Raw genomic sequence first — 21,926 nt, forward strand, 5'->3', positions numbered from 1 at the left:
GACTGAGTTTTTCACCTTTTGGGAGACGTTCCGTGTTTTACCGGTTTTTTCTCTCTTTAATTTCAGAGGCTTCAGCGTCAGCGTCTGCGGCCGTCAGCATATTTTTAAGCCAGTCTCCGTTCAAGCGATGTGGTAAGTCTATTGGACGACTAAAAAGAATCCATTTATCCGTGGTTATTTTTAAGCTTTACCCAAGCGAGCTGAAGGAAAATGCAGGATTCAATTTATCATGGTGAAAGGTGTATGCACGTTGCAGAAACTCATACTGGGGAAATTCGAGAAACGAGAGTCGACGTCTTTCTTTTTTTTCTTTTTTTCCCCCCTTTTTCCACGTACCGTGGGTAATTACTTAAATTCTCTGTACCCACCCACGGGTGTAGGAAGCGTGTCATGCGCATCTGCCGGAAGAGTATTAAACCGCGTAGGCGCGAATTACGATGCAGCCACCAAATAAAAGTACCGAGATGGTTACATCGATCATGAACACCTAGCGGAAGACGTCGACTCTCTCGACTTGGCGGAAAATATCCGAGAACGTGAAAGCCGTCGTATCCATCGTGTGACTTTTTCGAGAAAAACGTGTTTCCCTTCGATGTTCGAATCTACCCTGTTAAAAATATTCCTAAAATTCATACACTCTTAACACATTAGATTGTGGTAAAATGATAAATCTCACGTCTCAAAAGATAATTATCATAAGCTATATGATAAACTTCAAAATGGTAATTTTTTAACGTCGCATTAGAAGTGTGTGAAATTTTGTAGAAAAACGCGTACACTCGTGTATTAAATTTATAACATGCGTTATAGATGTTGTTTGAAGACTAAAATTAGTACACCGTGTCTGAATAAAGCTTCCAACAAAATTTGTATAAAATTTCAATATTTTAATTTTTTTTAACAGTAGGAAAAGCGGTCGAGGTGGGCGGTACCTCTGTCGATGGGCGTTTCGATTATCTTAACGAGATATGGCTTAAAATCATCCCGAGTTTTCCGTTTCACCTCGAAATATCGAGTCGAAGCTACGAAGGATCGATGAGTTTGGTCCGATTTGAAAGGGGTCTGGATTTCTTGTTAATGGCCGGATGTAAAAATCCAAGAAAACGTGTACGAGGTGCGCAACCGGCGCGACGAGATTTCGAGCCGTCTGGGGCTCTCGAGTCGAGGAAAAATGGCGCGTGAGTGGGCGGCAGCTTAATTGGCAGACGTCTCGATTGTCCTGACCGGAGATACCGCGTTAGCGAGAGATATCTGCCGACCCTTTATGCACTTAGCCGGCCGGGGAAAGAGGGGCGATTTTTCGCGCCGGCGAAAATGCCCTCCCACGCGAAGCATCGTCGAGACCGCGAGTCGATTACCTTAGAATCGCCGTATCCGGCGATCGCATCTTCGATCCACCAGAGAGATGACTAACGTCGATTTATCGGCGTCTCGGTGCTATAATCAGCCGGGAATTACTTCCTGCTAGCCGCTAGATCGAAAGTCGACGCGTAATCGCGCGAATTAACGCCCTTCTCTCCGAGGGACGCGACCTGAAGAACGGGAGACGCTTCTTGAATCCAATATGGCGGACGCCCGCCGACCAGTGCAGAAACGAGGGTTAAAAAACGGACTCCGTTGGATGCTCCCTAGGATTGTTGCCGGGGAAAACTTGGCCCTCGAAACGAGGGAAACCGTCTCGTCGGGGTTTCGCCGGCGTCCCGACGACCGAGGTGAAAGACGCCTCGGCGTCCCTCTATTCTTAGCGAAGCCTCGTGGTCCTAACCTCCGGTAGTGAGGTGCAACCACGGACCAACGCCCGCGCCATTTATGGCGACGTCGCGACGCTTCCCGGTGCCAAACCGCCCCGAGGACGGGCCCACCCTTTTAGAGCTTATCGAACCTCGCGATATTAAAATATCCACCGTTGTCTCTACAGATTCGATAACATTTACGTGTGCATATGTAACCTACTCCGCGTCGCTCCTAGATAACGTACTGCACCTCAACTTATAGTACCACTCGTAAAGTATCTACATTCATGACAGGCGTCGTCATAAATACATCGTCTATAAATACCTGCAAATCTTACCTAATATCTTTTTAAAGTCTCATTGATACCCTCGTTGATAAAACCAGCTCAATGCCTCCTCTGACCATTGAAGAGGAATCGACGCGAGGCTGCAAACAAAGATGGCGGCGCGCGCACAAGATGGCGCCCTCCGATTTTCTCGATCGCGGAATTCGCGAGGCGCGACGTTTTCGAGCCTTGACATGAAAATTCAAGGCGGAGAGTGCGAACCGCCTCGCCGATGTAAACCCGCCGCTAATTGGCCCACGAGCCCTAACGAGTATCGGGCGGTTAATTAATGCGCATATAACCCAATTAGAGCGTTGTAACGTCGCCGTGGTCGTCGTGGCGGTCGTCGTCGCCGCCGCCGCCGCCGCAGTTGGTGTCGGCGACGTCGTTGTCTTCGTCGCCCGACTGGAAATACGCCTCAAGGGGATCAAGCTCCGAGAACGAACCGATACCCGGGTGTTATACATTATGCGCGCCATTTAATCATCATGGCGGACGTATCGGGACTCGGGCTCGAATTAATATTTTAATGGCGGCGAACGAGCGCCGAGGTATTTTCATCAACGACCCTGAACCTTCGCGACGCTAAAACGATCCGTACCATAAATAGGCGGAGAGCGTACGCGCCGTCGAGTCGTTCTCGGCGAGCTTTTCCGCGCGCCGCCATCTTGCTTGGAAAATTACATCCCACGTCTGCCCTCGGCCGCCGCGGATATGGATGATTTTTTCCATTTTCCTCTTTTCGCCGATTCTTAACCTCGAGACACTTGTTGCGTCGACGAGCTTCGCTCTGACTAAAGAAGAAAAAATATTTTTACGGGTCTCGCTTATGAAGCTTTTCTCCGAACTGGGTGCACCGGAGCGTTTGACATTTTACCACGTGAACGTGGAAGCCCTAAGGAAAGTCTCGACTGTCGTGAAATTATATTTTTTTGCTTAAATTTATTTAATATAAAGAATGCTGCTTTTGCATCGCCTTAAAGTCACCGAAACTTGCTCGGCACCTCGCGAGTTCGTTAGTTCAGACGTCGTCGATCTCTTTGCGCTTCCAGACCCCGACGTTTGATCGGTATTGAGAATCGACGATCGATCGTAAATCAGGCGGGATCGGAACCGAAAAGATACGGTCTCTGCGAGCGAAATCGAATCGAACGCCGGCGCTAATGATGCGGATTTATGGGAAGAAAGTGCACCGGGCGCAGCCGACCTCTGCCTCGATGCATCTCTGGGATCCGCAGCATCCTTTGTGCGCCTTCTCACGCGATCTCGCCGACTTCGCCGATAGATCGTTTCCGTTTCCACGACTTCTGGCGATTTCTCGAGGGGGGTCGTAGGTCGAGCCGGGGACCGGATCCGAGGGAACTTCCCGAGGGACTTCTCTTCCCTAGCCCCTCGTCAGGGAAAGGAGTCTCACGTCGATATCTCGTCGTTAACTCGCTCGCAAATCAATTTGGCCGATCGATCGAAGAGGAGCTCCGTTGACTTGGGACATGATGGAAATCTAGTTCGCAATCCTGTTTAGTTACATATTTATTTTTTTTTTTTATTTTCCGTTGATGGCAAACTCGCGCACCACGTCCGGTCTCGTCTGATTCTGGTCTTACTCGAGTAAAGGATGTCACGTCGGTAGGTTTTGAGGTCGCTTACCGAGAAGGGCGCGGCATGAGGTCGAGGGTAAGTGGGCCGTGTGCGTGGTCGTCGGACGAGTTGTCTCAAAGGTGGACTCCGGAAGACGTGAGATCGCGATCTTCGTCGCGGACTCGCTCCTTGGACACTTTCTTTTTACTTCTATACAGGCTGAATCAGATCGCCGAACGCCTTTGTTTTAGGTGGGCGCGACGAAAGGCTCTCCGACCGAGATCTCCGGAATCTCTTCTACCGTACTCTTCTCCGCCAAACAATTATTTCCAACGCACCAGCGAAATTCAAACTTATACTCCCCTTTACTATTTAAATAACGGAAAATTATTTAAAAGACACCCCGGAAGATGCTAAATCACGATCGCACCGTCATCGAGGTGTCCTCTTTTTACTCATATACAGGGTGAGTCAGAACTCTCGAGACCGGTCTTTGTTTTGGTAGAGGTAGAGTCAACGCCGAGAGAGTAGATCGATTGAGTCGAGAATCTCCAAAGAAGCCCAGACGTCGGTTTTTTCGGGTATTACCTCTCCGGTGGTCGATCGGTAGCCTATCGATTTTTTTTTTTTTTAATCTATCCCGGCCTCGTCCCGCGCAATCGGCCTTGCGTAACGGACTACAAAGGGCCGGTTCGCCGATCGGTTCCGGCTCGAAAGCAGACCGTTAACTCATTATCCGTCGCTGATATCGCTCTCGGTTACCGAGGTCTCCCGACTCTCATCGATTGGATCGAGTCGATCGATTTACCTATTTATCCTAACCGAGGCATGCGATGGCTGAAACCACGAATGTTCTTGTCTTTGTCGCGTACATCGGGTGCTTAACGTTTAATGAAATATTAAGATTAATATTTTTCTGAATTGTTAGCCTGGTCCATCGTGGCCTGCCCTTGAGTCCGAGCGAGCAGACGGAGCTCTTCGGCTCGGATCGGTAAAACTCGCGTGCCAATTATACCTCCTCGAGAATCGGGTCGAGCTTCGAGTTTAAAGAGCTCGATATATCCGAGGTCGACGGATCCGAGCCCGCGAGGGCGCGTTTATTATTGCGCCGATCGCCAATAATTGATCGACAATGCCCGAGGCGTCGATCGACCAATCCACCAGATTCCGAGATCGAAGTCGATCCAGGCGCCTCGGGTCCAAATGATCGGCGTTTATTTACCTCGACATCGCCGATCTCCGAGCTCCAGTCGATCCATCCTCTTGATCGATCCTCTCGATCGCAGCCTAGCCGATCGTGAGCTTTCCACTTCGCTCAGAAGGAGCGGCATTGTTTCCGTTTCGCAACGGTGCATCGGCAAAGTGAGCGAGACGATAACAGCTTTCTCGATCGGGCTCGATCGCGAGATCGTTCCAAGGGTTTTGCGGGTTTACAGGTTTGCAGATTTACGGTCTCGTCCCCCCGTCGACCGATCGCTCCACTTTGCAGAGAGCTTCCTGTTGCTCTCGAAACGCGAATTCCCTCTCGGAACTACATCTCGGATAAGAATTCACGATAACCCCCTATTTTTTATTTTTCCCTCTTTCAAGTTTGCCACTTGTGCCTTTCATTGTACATTGTATTGGGTTGTCCAGAAAGTTCGTGCCGATTTTTAATAGGAGGCATTAGGTTACAAAAATCGGAACGAACTTTCCGGACATTCCATTATATAGGATAAAAATGACATCGATAAATCTGAAAAAAAAAAAAAACAATTAGAATAACTGCGAAAACCATTTGTATTTATGTATCTCAGTTTTGATCCACGAGGAATTCTTAAATACAGGAATATTAATTCTTACAAATTTAACACGTCCAAACTTGGCGTTAAGAACTCGGTGGCGTTTCACGTATACACACGTACGTATACAAGTGTGTACATTTGGCGCGAAACTCGGTAGTTTGTCTCAGTATTGACTCTCGGGTTAGTGATAATAGATCTAATTAATTTAAGATAAATTCAATTTAATTCAATTAAATGAAGTAAAATGAAATATTCGAGGGGGGTATCGGAAAGAAGTGCCGGCCGAGTGGCTCGGAGGTACACATCCGAGGGGCAAAGACAAGCGTTGCGTGCCAATACTAAATATGGAGACCCTTCGTCATCTGTCATGACTCCCTCCTCTGGCACTCTGGCCCACGCGCCGTACTATTTTCTGATCATCCGCCGTGGCCGATGGCAGAGCACGCACCAGTCTCTTGGAAACGTGGACCGCCGACTGATCCACGCGCCGTTGATCCGATCCATCGATCCATTGATTGGGCGGTTAGGTGGTCGATTTCGGGATCGATACCCTAGATTTGCCGGAATCCGCGTCCCAGCATCCGGAGACTCGTGGACCGGTGGTTGGTCTGGAGACTGGAATCGATCTTTTGGCACGATCAGCTGATCGAAGCCCCATGACCGCCGATAATGGGTCAGAGTCAGGTTTTCGCTTCGACTGATCCTTCATTTGGAACCTGAAATCCGACAAAAGGGGCTCCATAAAAAGGATCTCGGGGAGATGTGGTCCCGGGGATCGATCTACGCTCTCCTGCTCTCGGCGATCCCCGTGCTCCTCTGGATCGCAAGGCTTTCCAGAAGCAAAAACTGGCCGTCGACCCTCTCCGGGATCGGCGGCCTGACAAGGTACGCAGCATCCGATCACCGGCTCATGTTTCATCCCCCGTGTCGGCTTTTTACTCTCTGACGTCGGCTCTTGGGTCCAATGACGAGCAAGACCAAGACCAAGAATATGGTAGTCCTGGTCTTGATTTCGCGTACTCGAGACTTGGTCTTGGTCTCGCAAAAAGCGCAAGACCGAGATCGGTGCATCATCTTTCATTGTTTGAGTCGCTCGAGTCTTTCTAATATCAGGGCGTTGCTGCGCGAACAGGATGCGGTTTTGCCAGGTGCATCGGATGCCATGGTCTTGGTCTGACAAAAAACGCATCACCGTTCATCACTCCTCGAGTAGCTCGACCCCTTCTGACGTCAGGGAGTCGAGAGCAGGACGTGGTTTTGCCAGATCCATCGCATAGGTTGTTAGGACTGGATATCGGCAGTGTCCCACTTCCCTTTTTCGAGGATCGGAATTTGCTGATGACCGGGTTATGCGGTACGTGAAGAGCCCCGGGGGATCCCTCGCGGTGACGTCGAGACGTCGCGGCGCCGCCGTCGGCGCGACCGATGGTCTGACGGTGTCCTCGAGGTCTCGCCTCGTCGGCGTTCCCTCCTTTCGGGATGCACCGATGACGTGGTTCGGTGCATAATTGCATCGCGAATCGTCGAGTTCGCCTCCGAGCTGCGAGTCGCGATTTTCGCACTTGGCGCGACTCACCATACGATCGGCCCGTCCTCGAAAATTAATGAATTAAATTTAAAAAATCGACGCTTGACCTTATAGAGAAATAAAAGACGCAGGTTTCGATTTTTTCTTCAATGGAGAAAATTCCCATTGCCAACGAAGTACCGCGATTTCGGTGACAGGTCGGGAGTCGTTCGGTTTTTGCTCGAATCGGGTCCGATTCGAGCTCGCCGAGACCTGCAAGGTCTCCCTCGACTCGTACTTTTCACATTCCTCGTCATTCTCGCGACCAAGGACGACCGCTCGAGGAGCAAAGCCGAGTCGAGTCGAGTCGGGTCGGGCCGAGTAGCTCGACTCGAGCCAGACTCGAGCGGCTCGAGCTCGACCGGTCTATCGAGGGCGTCGATCGGTCTAGCTAATTATTTGCAAATTCCCTCCTCGGATATCGGTCGATCGCGAATATACGCGCCCCTTCCTGCGCATCCTCTCTACCCTTTCACAATTTGTCGAGAGAAAATCTGCGACGCTCAATTTTTATACCGAATTTTTCCCAACTTTGTTGTTACCGATGCCGCGTTTCTCCCCGCGCTCCTCTTCCCGTTCTCGCATTCGTATGTTACCCAAGCGAAGTACTTTGCTCCGGACACTTCGGTCAGCAGTTATCGTTATCGTCGTCCTTATCACTCCGCAAGGCTCGGTCTCCGTTTCGCCGAGATTTATCCCCCTTTCGAAGCATGCCGCGGTTTCCGGATGCGGAAGCGGCACGCAAATCGCTCCGAGGAAGTTTATGCCCTGCATTTTGATGGCGGTCTCGGTTCGACCTGTACAATGCACGTTGATATGTAGTTTCGGGGTGGCTGAATTGAATGCACCTCGGTACTTATAAATTTTATCTTGACATGACGCGCCGACGTTAATCCCGCGTGTTCTATCCGCGATGAAACGAGGGTTTTAAACCTTCGCGCGGGAAAACAAGATTTGTGATAAAGGATTAAATTCTTGCACATGTGCTGCGGCGCGTGAAGTCGTACAACTGTATTACCTCCCACATCCATAAATAGTCGATTACATACCGCGTAAGGTATCGATACTATTTTCACCCGGAATACCGCGCTGCGGTTTCCCTTCGACATCGATTCCACTGCACCTAAGTTCGACAAGGCGGCTTCGTCAAAGAGCGAGTCGGCTTGCGAAATGATTTCACGCTGAGGTCGACCTCGATTGCGCGAATCGGATTAACTAATATCTTGCAAGATTTTACGGATCGATTTCTACCCTGTTAAATGTCCCCGCGAAATACAGCAAATAGGGGGCGAAGTTTCTTCAAGCCGGAATATTTCTAATTTCATCCACAATAGCTTAATATACGAATTATGCAAATTTCAGAAAGGATACTAAACTTCAAAATTTTCTTTATACCCATTTTCGATCACGTTTATTCGATTTTTTGGGCAGTATGAGCTGTCGGACATCCTATACGAAAACTAGGATATTTTTGTACGTCGATTTTTATGACGCTGTTTTTTATCTTAAGCAAAGCGCTTTAGTGCTTAATTAAGTTTTTTAATAATGTTCAGCTGTCTGGGGGATTTATTGATTATACGTGCTATTTTATTATTCTCCTTTTCAATTTGAGCTTTCCTTGATTTCCTGGTTTCCTGGTTTCAGGTCGGCGCTGCAGACCTTGCACAAGGTGTCGAGCAAGGCTCGCGAGCACAATTACTTCCTCGGCGGATTGTCGCACGATTGGGTCAGCTACTATGAGCAGCGCATCGAGAGCGATCGCTCCTGCCTCAACGAATGGCACGCGATGGACAACCTCGAGTCCAGAAGACCACCTTCGCCCGACAGCGTGCGCAACAAGTGAGCAGATCTCGCGCTTAAAAGGCCTTCAAACATACCTCTCCCAAGAGTATCCATAAACACAGCATTAAAAACAAGCCAATCAAATCGCCGAACATAAAGTAGAATATAAAAAATAAGTAGAAAAAATTGAATAAATAAGCCGTCGAAAAACTTCCATACCTTTGGGATTTTTATGGCCATACAAATTATATACATGATACAGTGTGTATATACATATTTTTTTAAACTTTAATATAGACCATTGATGCAGCTTTTAATTCCCGCTCCTACCACGTACCGCTACCATCCTTTGTTATACCTATGTTTTTAATTAATTGTTGCTAATGTGTTTATGGGTACTTTAATTATATGTGAAGGTTGAAACTTGTTACCTCTAATAACAGTGACCGCGGGCAAAATAGTAAGAATTGGCGTTTTGTTGGATTTTCTAGGTAAAGTTTCTAGAGCAGTTTTTAATTTTACACTCGTACGAGATATCTGTGAAGTCCTTTATCGACATTTCGAGCCGATCGAACCCCGACCTACCCTCCATCGGCTCCGATACGACGCGTTCACTCCCGAAGGGGTGCGAGTGCCAATTGTGACGGCCTTTGTGACGCGCCGCCTCCATGAGTGCGCTTTTCCGAAACCTGTTGAGTCGAGAAAGGTTTGCCGAGTATGGGGACGGAAGTGATTTTCAGAAATAAGTGGGAAATCGGGGAAGGAATGACTTCGATTTAGCTATCAGGGGTTATTAAGTGCGCCTCGCGCGAAACCTGTTGAGCCGAGAATAGAGCTCGTGTCAGATGGAAGTGATTTTCAGAAACGGCGGAAACGATGTGGTTTTGACGGGCTCGATGGGAATTATTAAACGCTTTCGGAAACCTGTTGAGGGGGAAACTAGGGAAACTAGAATTTATCGAGCAAGAGCGGATGTGGTTTCCGGAAATGGGAAAACGGGAACGGCACATTGGGGAATTTCGAGGCTAGGGGTATAAATCGTTGAAAAGGATCCTGGAATGGTCATGGTTTATGGTCCTTTCTGGTCCTTTCTGGGTAAGGGGCACTTGTATTGTGTTCTCGGAGAGACGAATCCACGGCTTTTGTATGGCCTGGCACGGGTGCATTTTTCGGGGTGGATTCTTCGAGAAACAGCTGGTCGAGCCGATGCCGAATTGGCCTGGTAGCCTGCCAACTTTGTTGGAGCTTTGTTGACGTATCTGGCTCGAGCCAGCTTATGTCCACGCACAAATAGAGCATAACTTTATACTTGTCCTTCAATTATTTCCAACTTGCGCGACCGGTGCCGTTCGATCTCTATCGGATAATTTTATACCCTGGTTCGAACTCTCCTGCCCATTTTTCCGATTTCCTGGATCCTCCGGGCGAATTTGACATTTTTCGTTGATTTTCCAGGCCTAGAGAAAGGGACGAGACGGAGCGAGTGATTCGGTCGACCCTGAAGGAGATCATGATGTCGGTGGACCTCGACGAGGTGACCTCGAAGTACATCCGAGGACGCCTCGAGGAGGACCTGGACATGGACCTAGGGGAATTCAAGCCCTTCATCGACCAGGAGATGCTCACCATCCTGGGGCAAATGGACGCCCCTACGGAAATCTTCGACCATGTTTACCTTGGGAGCGAGTGGAATGCCAGTAACCTGGAGGAGCTGCAGAAGAACGGGTAAGACTAGACCTTTTTTACCTACTGGAGTTGGCACAAGCCTCGCACTTGGTTTCTTCTCTTTGGGGCTCCTGGACGAAAACCTGAAAAACCCGTCCAAATTCGGATTAGCTGCTAGGGAGAATTTTTACGCTGAAGAGTGACCCTGAAGGGAGACGCTTTGCACCTAAGTCACTCAATTTGGGGCTAGGTAATTCATCAAGGTTTTTTCATTTATCTCTTCCAGGGTGAGGCATATCTTGAACGTGACGAGGGAGATTGACAACTTCTTCCCCGGCATGTTCAACTACCTGAACGTCCGAGTGTACGACGACGAGAAGACGGACTTGCTGAAGCACTGGGACGACACCTTCAAGTACATAACGAAGGCGAAGAAGGAGGGCTCGAAGGTCCTGGTCCACTGCAAGATGGGAGTCTCGAGGTCGGCCTCGGTGGTGATCGCCTACGCCATGAAGGCCTACAACTGGGACTTCTCCCAAGCCTGGAAGCACGTAAAGGAGAAGCGCAACTGCATCAAGCCGAACAACAGCTTCCTGCTGCAGCTGGAGACCTACCAAGGCATCCTCGATGCGATGAAGAACAAGGAGAAGCTGCAGAGGTCCAAGTCGGACACGAATCTCAAGTCGCCGACCCTGACGAAGGACCGTACGAAAAAGGAGGAGAAGTCGGACGGGCCTGAAAGCAGTCTCCTGGAGGTATCAGGTGCCGAGCTCAAAAGGAACGGCCAGAGGCCTAAAAGCTGGTCGCCTAATGCCGAAATGGCGGAGAACGCTCTGCCCCCTGGTAAGAATTTCCTCTTTACCGTTAAAAAAGAACCAAGCAATTTTTTCTTCATTTTTCCCACTATCAAGAGAGTCCAATTTTGGATTTTTCCAGCCCCACTCTCACAGTCGTTGGAGAGTCTCGACAAGGCTGGAAGTTCCGAAATCACCCGAGAGGAGTTGCTGCGAGGCTCGAATCCGACGAAGCAGGGCGGCGAGCAGGAGGCCAGGAACGTGCTGATGCCCTGCGACAACGGCGAGTCATACAGCGTGTCCCAGAACCAGATCGTCCACCTGCCAGGACCCGATACTCCAAGCGTGAAGCACCGCGTCAGCAAACTGGAGCCCCAGGGTCCTCGAAGAAAGGGCTTGGTGCTGAATTTAACGAACCAGTTCGAAGCAGCCACCAGCAAGCCCTCGTCCCCAGGATCGGACACTGACTCGAAACCTCTGCCGTTACCTCAGAGTCCTGTAGCGGGTGATAAGCCGGTTTCGAACGGGATAGGGTGTTCCTCCCTGGAGGAGCGGTGTCGAGACGACTCCCAGGGTCAGCGAGCACCGAAGCAGTTGACAGCCGTTTTGTTGAAGCAAGAGGTCTGGGACCCCGGGGACCAGACCTACGAGAAGGAGACCGCGCTGACCGATAAGCCTGATACCCTTGACAATAGTGAATGTCTAGTCTGGACTGCCTCGGCAGAAGCTAAATGTACTAACGTGAGACCTAGTGTTAATAGTACTAACGGTAGTATCGTAGGGAGCGCCGAGAGTGACTGTATAGGAGGCGCGTCAAGATCGTTGACAGCCAGCGGGGCCATGGCAGCCACGACTGCGATCGTCACAACGGCGACCGGAACCATAACAACGGCGACGGGAACCATAGCAACGGCGACGGGAACCATAGCAACGGCGACCGGAACCATAGCAACGGCCACCGGAACCATAGCAACGGCGACTGGAACTATAGCAACGACGACCGGGTCCGTTATGACGATGACGGCGACAACCGTTTATCCTGGGACGCTCAACAGGAGGAACAGGAAAGACGGAGACCCTTTTAGCGCTCAGTTAGACAGAGTTTTTGACAGGGAGGAGAGGAGGGGCGAACCTAGTCGGGACTTGCCTAGTCGACAAAGTTCCTGGAGCAGTTACGACAGCGCGGTCGGCCTGGACAACAATTCAGTTCACAGCTCTTGGGCTACCCTACCTTCGAGGAACAGTTCCTGGGGGTCCTACGACATGCGACCCACCGATCCCCTTGGATCTAGCGGGCTTTTCCCCTATGACAGGGAGGAGATACCTTGGCATCCTGGCACCGTCAAGCGCACCAAGCAGAAGCTGGAAGAAGGCACCACCACTGGAACCGTCAAGAGGGTGTGCACGCAGCTTTCGGAACCTGAAGAGAAAGCGGACAGGCTGAATGACCAAGACGACGTTCCCGTGGAGGCCTACAATCAGGTAATTTTCACATACACAGAATAATCTCGCCTAATACTACAAATGGTACCTTAATTTGTGGGCACCATAAATCGGTAATCGTACGTTAATCCTTGATTTTCTACGACCAGGTACTACTGCACTATACGCCATCGCCGACGCCATGCAGAAGGGATCCCTCCCCTGCTACCGAGTGCATCCCAAAGTCGTCCAGTACAATCCGAGACCCGTTTGGACCCCCTGAAGGAATAGATATAGCCCCATCGCAGTCCACTCGACAACTTGGAAGGCTTTCGACCAGTGCACCGGCACCCTCTTCCCTTTCAGAAACGGATCTACCGGTGTCCCTTCGCAGCTGCCGCTCCGAGAGCGAGACTTCATCCCCCTGCGTGGTGAACACGCCCCAGTGTCCTTCGGTGAAGCACCATAAAATGGTTCTAGAGAACCTGACGAACAAGCCCGTTCTGAACAAACGATGCCTCTCGGTCGACGACTCTCCAGAGGCCGAGTGCCCTCGAAGCAGCGCGGGGATAGTCAAGAATCTGAAGAAGGAGTTCGAGGCCAAGTCGACGAAGCTGGAGAAGAGTCCGGAGTTGGGGAACGAGGCCGAGGTCTCGTCTCCTCCCAGCAGGTCCAGGAAGGACGGGAAGATCAGGAGTCTGCCCTCCTCGCCGGTGATAGCTCACAACGAGTCCAAAATGAACTCCCAACCACTAGGCGACAACGAGGCGAAGGACAAAGACCCTAGGAGGAAGGAATCCTCGTCGTCGTCCTCGTCTTCGTCCTCGACCGCGTCACTACCCTCGCCTTCCCAGCACCGGCAGGAGAGCGTTGAGGATCTGTCCGTCAGGGTCCTGGTGGGCAAATACGAGGTCGCCAAGCCCGAACCTAGAAAGTCCATCGAAGTTCAGCTTAGACCTCACAGGGACCGAGATTCCCTGGAGATTCACCCCCCTGCCAAGTCGAAGATCGCCCCCGAATTCGCCAGGAGGTCCGCTCCTGTCGCCATGGACCAACATCATCCCAGCCCTTTGTTCTGCGAGGCCAATCCTGAAGCTCCGGGAAGGCCACCTGTCCCCTCTCCCAGCGTCGTGGTTGCCAGTGTCGTCGCCAAGGCAGCTAGTAAAAAGCAACAACAACAACACGGGAGAACTCATCCGTTGACCAGGCTGCAGGTCAGGCCTAGGCACAGCAGTCCCGTTTACAACACCATGTAACGATGCCCTGGATTACGAGTCAATTGAGAGGTATCGACTGTACATTGCCCGATGTCCGAGTTGGCATCTTGGCACTGGTCTCTGAAGGGTACCTGTAGGTACCAACGATGTTGGCCAAGGTGTCTAGGTACAAGTTTAGCGATGCCATTAGACCATTTCTGAGGATATGTACTTGGGTATCTGTAGACGATACGATGGAAGCCTGGGAAATGTCCCATTTTGGAGCAACGTCAGCCAAATCGTGCATGGTACTTGGAACGCGGATTTATTCCAGCGATTGAAGGGAAAATGCACCTTGAAGAGCATATCCTTGGAAGGGTCTCCGGTCTTCGAGTACGTTTCCGCGTCTCTTCGTGTACTTAGAGGTGCGAGGGTACCTATGGGTACCCATGGTGTGAGGGAAGAGCCGAGGAACTCGTGTGATCTCTTTAATGCCAATTCAGTCCGATTTTGGCTGACAGTCAAAGACCGACCTGGAATAAACTCGGGATAGTGGGACACGATCTCTAGAGGGAACATGGGACATCTCCAACGCCGACCCGACAAAAGCGTGGAGTCACTCGTATTCTGCTCAGGGAATGTATAATTTGCTTCCTCGTCGCCGCAACTTCTCCATTGGAGAGCCTTGAATGTCGCGTTGTACATACATGTAAAAATTAAACGAAGTCAGTAGTCAATTTATATAGAGAACACGTGTAGTCTGTGTGACGTATTTGCAAACGCAGGGAGCTTTTTCGCGTTACTTCGTTACTTCGACCCCGAGAAAGAAAAAAGTACCACCTTTGACGCCATGATCCAGAAATTGACCCGATTTGCAGAAGTACTTAAACAGTCTTCGATCTGCGTTCTCTCGCGAGGATTGATAAAAGAGACGCTCCCCAATTTTCCACGATAGTGCTCCGATTTGTAATCCCGTAGCGCGTTCATTGCTCAGCTATCAATACTCAATTCGATAGATGTCCTAATCCTGATCCAGAGGTCGTGGATCTCTCGTCGGATCCTTGGCTCGGTGTCGTCCCCGCTTAGGATGTTAGCAATAAAGAAAAAAAAAATAAAAAGATAGGTCGTCGTTGAAATGAAAAGGCGCATCGTTCGACGAGGACCGATGTTCCTAAGTCATCTCGTCATAATTTAGTGGGCTCGGAATCAAAGATCCTCCAACCTGGGGAGGCCTCCTCGCGAGCGAGCGGAGGACGAGGCGTCGACTTCGATAAAGTCAAACGAAATATTATTAAAATGGGAAAAAGAATTAAAAATGTATTATTAGACCGCAAGAGGGAGGAGAGTGGAGTCGCGTGCGTGGAGCTACCGCAAGAAACGAAGGTGACGAAAGTCAAGAGTCTCTTATTTTCTTTTTTTTTCTCGGGTCTTCCGAGCGAACCCGGGAGCGAGCGCTCAGTTCGGCTGTGAATGTAACATCTGAGCCTCGTCGTGTATCTTTTTTCCCGCCTTCTTTTTTCCCACTTATCACGTCCGGTCTCTCTCTTATCTCTCCCCTTATCGTCCTCCTTTCTTCGACTGAAAGGAGACGTTGACTTTAATGTGCAAGAGACGATACTCTGCGAACCCATCGGACGGAGCTAGGGACTCTGAAACGGAATCGTATTGTGTAAAAAGGACTATTTAGTAACTTATAATGACGCATGTGATTAGAGTGCCGCGAGCTCCTTGAAATCGTCGTCGAGGCTGATTTTAAGGGAAGCGAGCCCGGTTTTTATCATTTTTTTTTTGTTTTCATCTTTTTTTGCAAGAGAGAGAAAGGTGAGGGTCTAGGTGCGCTGATAGGGTTGCGAATCATTTGTCCGGGTGATGATCTTTGAGTGAACGTTGTACCGAGGATAAGGATGTTATCGGCGTTTAGGGATCCCCAAGTCGGCGACCTTTTTCCATGTACTTGCCCTCCTGTAAAGTGGAATTTCCATTCAGAAGCCTTTGCTGCGAATTATTCATGATTTTCAACTACGATAGCGAGGTAGCATGCATATCAAATTGTCCAAGAATGGTCTTTACGTCGCTCCTCGGAACTCCTCAATTTTAGTCCGTTTTTAAAGTATATAAAATCTTGCGGTGTATCAAGTATATAATTACCCAAATGTTTATCGGGATTTTTGAAAAAAGGAAAGCCTGAGAGTGTCCAGATAATGTTCGTCGACTCGGTATCTCTACACGCCTAATTATTATCGTACTCTTTATACACTTCTATTACCAATTAATCGTCGCGTATCGCGTGATCCCCATCCAGGATTCAGTCGAGTATTGCGAAATCGCTCCTCGACGAAGGCCGATTCGTACGAAGTATTCTCGCATGACTCTCTAATGCCAAAAGTACAATTGAACCGAGGGTGCGAGACGAGCACTGGTCAAACAATAAACGAAAATAAGCGAAGAAGCAAATCAACGAGAGAGGAAGGAAACGGAAGGAAATCAATTAAACTAGGTAACGATAAGCCTCCAATGTTCGTGTCTCATAGATATTTTTTCAAACATATCGAGGGTTTGTTGTCACGTCCAGCAGAGTCCGAGGAGAGATCGGGAGATGGAGAGAAAAAAATCGGCTATGTCGCTTTTCCGCGTCCCAGACCAATTTTCTACTATCCCATGATGAGAGCTCGCCATGGAGTGCGACTTCCCATAGACCTCACCACGATGACTATATTTTATTACCGCATGACTTCTCAGACCAAATAGGGACGTCGGTTATGCGTGTAGAAATCGAGCGAGCGAATGGAAGGGACGAAAGGTGAACGATAGCGGACTATCCGTAGACTTTACAAAGGGATAGAAAAATCTAGATTCCTCATACATAGTCGGGACTAACGAGACCTCCTATCTTCGGATGGTGGGAACGATCCAGGCACGCGAAAGTTTGGCTGTTACTATGATTTTCCATCATTTCTCTGCCCGGAATCCCCAATTTGGTCCTGTCTTTACCGAAAACACCCGAGTCGGTGGCGAACCGACGAGCTTAGTTAACTAGCGGTCGAGTAAGTTTGTATTATCACGAATCGATGTGCTCATTTTTAGTACTCTTTCCTGACCCTCGAGAATGTCCCCGCTTGAGTGTGCGTTTAAAGCAAGACGAGAAGCTACTATGTCGCAAAACAAGTGGAAAGCCGTGCGTTGTTCTGTATAAATTTTGTACCATAGTTTGTATTAAATAAAATACTTGTTTATTGCTTGACAGGAAGTCCTTCAATGCGCAATGGAACCCCGATCGGCCCCCTTAATCATCCATCATTTTTCGATGATATATAAAATGTGAGTAATAAAATAGACGTGCAAGTAATCGCAGTCCAACTAGTTTACCTTATCAGCAATGCAAATACGACTAGGGAAAAATCTCGAGCATTCATCCGACGTCTATCTCGTAAATAGTTTTCCCACTGCAAAATGCGATTTTTGGCAACGGAGGAGTGTCGGTAATTTTCGACTTTTTGGCTTTTTTCGTCAACACTGGTCCTATGTCAAGAGCGTAAACGCCTCCAGCCAAGTTTCTCAGTGCACCGATGGTCTGAAAAATTAAGGCAAATGTGAAGGAGACATAAAAACGAGTTGTCGTGCATCGAACTAACTAAATGCGTCCGCAAGTCGACGATTCGTATGAGAGCGGTTTCGGTTCCTCCGCATACTACGAAAACATTGTTCATATATTTGCCACAATAGAGCAGGCTGTTGTAACAATCGGGCTCCAAGGTGTCGATGAGTTTTCCCGAACCGTAGTCCCACAATTGGAGGGGATTATACCTTTGCCAGGCGCAGGTCAAAATCTAGAACAAAATGACGCGTTCGACTCCACGTAAAGGTTCTCGATGGATCCGGAGAAATTTGAAATAATCGTAAACCTCTTTCCCAGTTTTGCTCGTGTCAATGCCATCCCCACAAATGTGCACCCCGGTGATATGACGAGTGGCATAGGGTTGCCTGATGTCCCAAAATTGAATGGTGTCGTCCCAGCCCCCACTAATAATTTCGTGGGCAGATTTAGGGTTGAAGACGGCACAAAAGACTCTTGACCTGTGTCCATTCATCACGTCCGAGGCATCGCTAGGGGAAAAAGGTTGTCCACTACTTAACGGAAAAGCTTTCAATTGAAAGGCTTAATTCTTAGATACCGTGATCAGACCAACCTGGCGTGAAGTATCCGCTCTTGGGTCTTCGTTTCCTCGTCGTATAAGTTCAAATTCGTGTCGTCCCCCACGGTGACGAATTTCGAGAGATAAGGATGATAAGCCAAGCCCAATGTCTGCCTCTTTTCCCGAATCGTATATAGACACTGCCCCGTAGGATAGTGCCAACATTTTACGCATCCAGTCGCATCTACAATTGTGCCCGTAATTATAAAAGTAATCTCCCATTAGGATAAAAATTCCATTCAATCAGAGATATTATTTTGAACGATATCAAGGAAATATTTTGTTAATTTCAAGGATAATTATTTAACTTACGTTGTCATACCTTCCGAATAAATGTTGCGTCTCATTCGTTCGAATTTAATCGAGTCAAATGATCGTTCTTTGAATTGACGAAATATTTCATTGATACCATTCAAAGGAATATTTCTTTGTTTCGATGATATATTTTCTTTTCTCAATGTAGGTAAGAAATGTAAAGCAATTAATTTCTCCCCTACCTCGTGCTTTGTTACGTGAATTTAAATGATGATATCGTGAAGTTACTGTTTCAATTAGAAATGTGACTTCGACAACTTTCGTAATTAATGGGAGGTATTTCCGTGGTCCAGGAATGACTCGAAAATTCTGAAATTCTTTCTTACACGTGGCGGTCAAGGTCTGAGTTATGGGGTGCGATCTGTGGACGGGTCGGTGTTTTATGGAGGTGGCGGGCCCGGGATTTTGGGTCACTTCCGAGTCTTTCAGAGTTGTCACGTGTTCTCCAGAACCAGCTTTGTATAATTTGACGGTGCCATCGGACACTCCTACGGCCAGCGACTCACAAGTCTCCGTGTAGCAAACAGTGAGTATCTCTTGGCCACCCTCGCTGAAATAAAATTCTACTCCCAGTAAGAGTGAAATTCGACGACTTCGTACAATCTGTGTACCTTACATTTGAGAAATGATGCTAATGTCTCCTTCTTTTCGAGGGCCTCCTTGAATTTCGACCACTGTGGACTCTTCGTCGACGGAAGCTCCGGCACCTCGGGAGTAGGCAAAAGACTTCGTCAAGTATGTGCTTTTAGCAGCTTTTGGAGCATTTGCGACAGATGTGTAAGAGTCTAAAGCATCGCCTCGGTGAGTTCTTAATCTCGATGCAGTTCGCTTGTCCATTGCGGATTTATTCCGCAGATATTATACAGATAGATCCACTCCTCGGATTTCTGAATAAAGGTCACATGACTTTTGATAGGGAAGGACGATTTTTTTTTTTTTTTTAACTCACCGGAACTGAATAGATTTTTACTCTAAATTGTTGGATTGTCGGTAATAAATAAAATATAAGATACGCGACCAAGAGAAGGTGGAGACATCTTTTCCTTTGAAAATTGGCGATCGACTATCCATCCTTTCAAATTTAAGCGCAACCCTGTTTTTAACATTTTCCTGGGGAAATTTTGCAATGACGGAAACGTCGTTCATTAGAAAAGTCGATAAATAAGTGACGATCGTTTCGAGTCTTGTGGTCTTGCTCGAGTGGGAAATATATACAGGATGTTGCGAGGATACGGGACTAGTAAAAATACCTTTTTTAAAATCTTAATAAATAGAGTATAATTTGGTAACAACGTGAATAAATTGTTAGATACAGAGATACTGTCAACGATAGCAAAAATACTCAAGTTCATAACAAATTATGTACAAGTACGTACAGGTAACTTTCTCGCGTATAAAAATATCAATGTCATTTATCTATATTGTAGAGGGAATACATAATACATAAGGAAATGGAGACTTTTCTTTTATAAATCTGTTCTTAATTTTCAAGTTTAATTTTTGTTCGTTTAGATTTGTGCTTAAATGCAGAGGAAATGTTCTTTAGTTTAGGAACTTGAACTTTCGCTCGTAACGATTGGAGTAACGATCCTGAACTTGTCGACAGTTTCTTGTCCGATGGGTCAGACGTAGAATTCAGAAGCTCCGACAAATCAGGGGCTTCTTGAATGCGGGTTGGTTTAGAAGAATCACTTGATTTTATATTGTTTTCTGGTTTTTTAATATCATCGGCATTCTTTGTAATAAAAGTTCTCGATTCATCAAGAGTAGCATTTAATTTATTTTCTTCCTTGGCTGTAATGTCTTGAGAATTTTCAACAACTTGTGCAGTTTGGAACTGCAAACCTTGGGATTCGGCAGTGATGTGCCTGTAAAAGGGATGTTAATGTTAAAACTTAATAACACCAAAAAATTAAAGAAATTATTAAATTACCCTTTCCGACAACCATCTGCAGCAGTTGGGGTCATTACGGAATCACGTAGTCTACCCCAAAAGTCATATAGTCCGATTCTACTATAATCCAAAATGAAAGTATAACTCAACTGTGGTGGCAACTGACATTTCTGATATAAACACGGTATCACTTTCCTTTGACGTTTATCTGGAGAAATACATAATTTGTAATATCAATTAAAAGAAAATGTGTATCTATTTTCTTACCTATTCCTAGTGCTTGGGCATAGTTTAAAAAGAATTTGTTAGCAGGACTTTTCACAAAATTGGGTGAAATGATAACTATTAACCGATTACACCGTTCTGATATTAACTGCATAACAGCTTCATGTTCAAATGTAATTCCACCTACGAGATCTCTATCTTTGATACATAACTGAAACAATAGCATTATAAAGAGGCTGTTAAAAGTAAAAGAAATTTGTAAATAGTTGGAACATAATTTCAATACCTTTAGACCATATTCTTTTTCTAATTTTTCTATCATCTGTTTAGCAAAGTCCAAGTCTTCATCTGCATACAAAAGGAATGCATCATAATATTGTTCATCTAGACCTTGTCTAAATCTGTACAGATCATCTAAAATGGAAAACATGTTGAATTTAAATGATTTCCTACTGTGCATAAAATTATATTCCTTTACATTTATGTAAAATATTCACCTATTGTTAGCATTTGTCTGTCAATACTAGGCTGAATGATCTCTGCCGAAGTCTTGGACTTTTCCAACTCGTGTGCATACACTTCGGCATCTTTTTCTACGATTTAATAAACTTTATTGACTACAATTACCAGCAGCTTTAAGAGTCACAAATTATTTCAAAATGAATTACCAATCAGATCTTCAGTATCGTCAACTACATCCCACCGGTCTAATGTCTCCAGCATTGTCCTAAGGTCTTTGACCATAAATGATTTAAAATCCTTCCGCATAATGGAAAGAATATGCCCTGTCGGATCAGGTTCCGACATGATAGACGGCATTATTTCGCCATCCAAATTCAATAAATGCGCAAGACCTCTCCAATCCCTAAATCGTATGACAAGTAGGAAAACAGAATTGTCAAATACAAATATTTAATTTCATTTCTTAACAATATTGCAAAAATTAATAATTTTAAAAGTCAAATACATATTTACCTTGGAAAACCATCTTCGGTTGGGATGATTTTCAGAGGATTCAACAAAGTGGACATTAACCTCATAGTTGCATCGGTGAGGCCTACTAGTGGCATTGATAGTGGATCCATATTGTAAAAATGTACAAAAATTATACACTATTTCTTACATGTTCATATAACAAAGTTTACATATTCTCTGATATGGAAAGGTAATACATTTGCTGACATTTGCTCTTATCCACACCTTCCTAACCTCTAAACTGATAGGAGGTCTCATGACGTTTAACGTCAGAACAGACCTGCATTAATAGTTAATAATTAAAAATTGGACTGCACCAATTAGATTGCACCATCGATGAATTTGAACATCTCCTAGAAGCTCAATGCTTGGTTAAAATGCGTTGTATCGAAAATAGTTCCGATTCACGCCGCTTGATCGTGCCAATGTCCACAAAAAAGAGTTTTGACAGGTTTTGACTGGTTTTTATGGGACATC

The 21,926-nt window shown here is 47.0% G+C and overlaps 3 protein-coding genes across 6 annotated transcripts in view; 1 reads left to right on the plus strand and 2 right to left on the minus strand.

Moving 5' to 3' along the window:
- LOC105695717 overlaps positions 1-17,088 on the plus strand; it is a 59,943-nt gene extending 42,855 nt beyond the window's left edge. For 2 of the 4 annotated variants that reach the window (XM_012417544.2, XM_012417545.2), the window contains 6 exons: positions 67-132; positions 8,633-8,827; positions 10,226-10,495; positions 10,722-11,278; positions 11,372-12,711; positions 12,822-17,088. In XM_012417544.2, coding sequence (XP_012272967.1) covers positions 67-132; positions 8,633-8,827; positions 10,226-10,495; positions 10,722-11,278; positions 11,372-12,711; positions 12,822-13,907 — 3,514 coding nt within the window. In that variant the 3' untranslated portion in view covers positions 13,908-17,088. Of the gene's footprint in view, positions 1-66; positions 133-5,894; positions 6,307-8,632; positions 8,828-10,225; positions 10,496-10,721; positions 11,279-11,371; positions 12,712-12,821 lie in introns of those variants that run through there. The other 2 variants (XM_012417547.1, XM_012417546.2) reach the window with 2 other exon arrangements.
- A 168-nt stretch (positions 17,089-17,256) lies between these two features.
- Positions 17,257-19,150, minus strand: LOC105695421 (uncharacterized WD repeat-containing protein alr2800-like; the record flags this gene model as incomplete). Its single annotated transcript, XM_012416960.2, has 6 exons — positions 17,257-17,418; positions 17,480-17,674; positions 17,750-17,951; positions 18,035-18,224; positions 18,682-18,905; positions 18,972-19,150. Coding segments are annotated over 6 exons (1,152 nt in total), but the record flags the coding sequence as incomplete, so codon positions are not given.
- A 456-nt stretch (positions 19,151-19,606) lies between these two features.
- On the minus strand, positions 19,607-21,828 carry LOC105695466 (myeloid differentiation primary response protein MyD88). The gene is made up of 7 exons (XM_012417009.1): positions 21,450-21,828; positions 21,143-21,339; positions 20,972-21,067; positions 20,761-20,888; positions 20,517-20,685; positions 20,289-20,457; positions 19,607-20,223 (listed from the first exon to the last, which is right to left on the minus strand). The coding sequence occupies exons 1-7, from the start codon at positions 21,557-21,559 to the stop codon at positions 19,836-19,838; spliced, it is 1,257 nt and encodes a 418-aa protein (XP_012272432.1). The 5' UTR covers positions 21,560-21,828; the 3' UTR covers positions 19,607-19,835.
- Positions 21,829-21,926: the final 98 nt, after the last annotated feature.

The sequence above is a fragment of the Orussus abietinus genome, unplaced genomic scaffold (assembly GCF_000612105.2).
Source record: "Orussus abietinus isolate OABI.00-Male unplaced genomic scaffold, Oabi_2.0 scaffold4, whole genome shotgun sequence".
Taxonomy (NCBI): Eukaryota; Metazoa; Arthropoda; class Insecta; order Hymenoptera; family Orussidae; genus Orussus; species Orussus abietinus.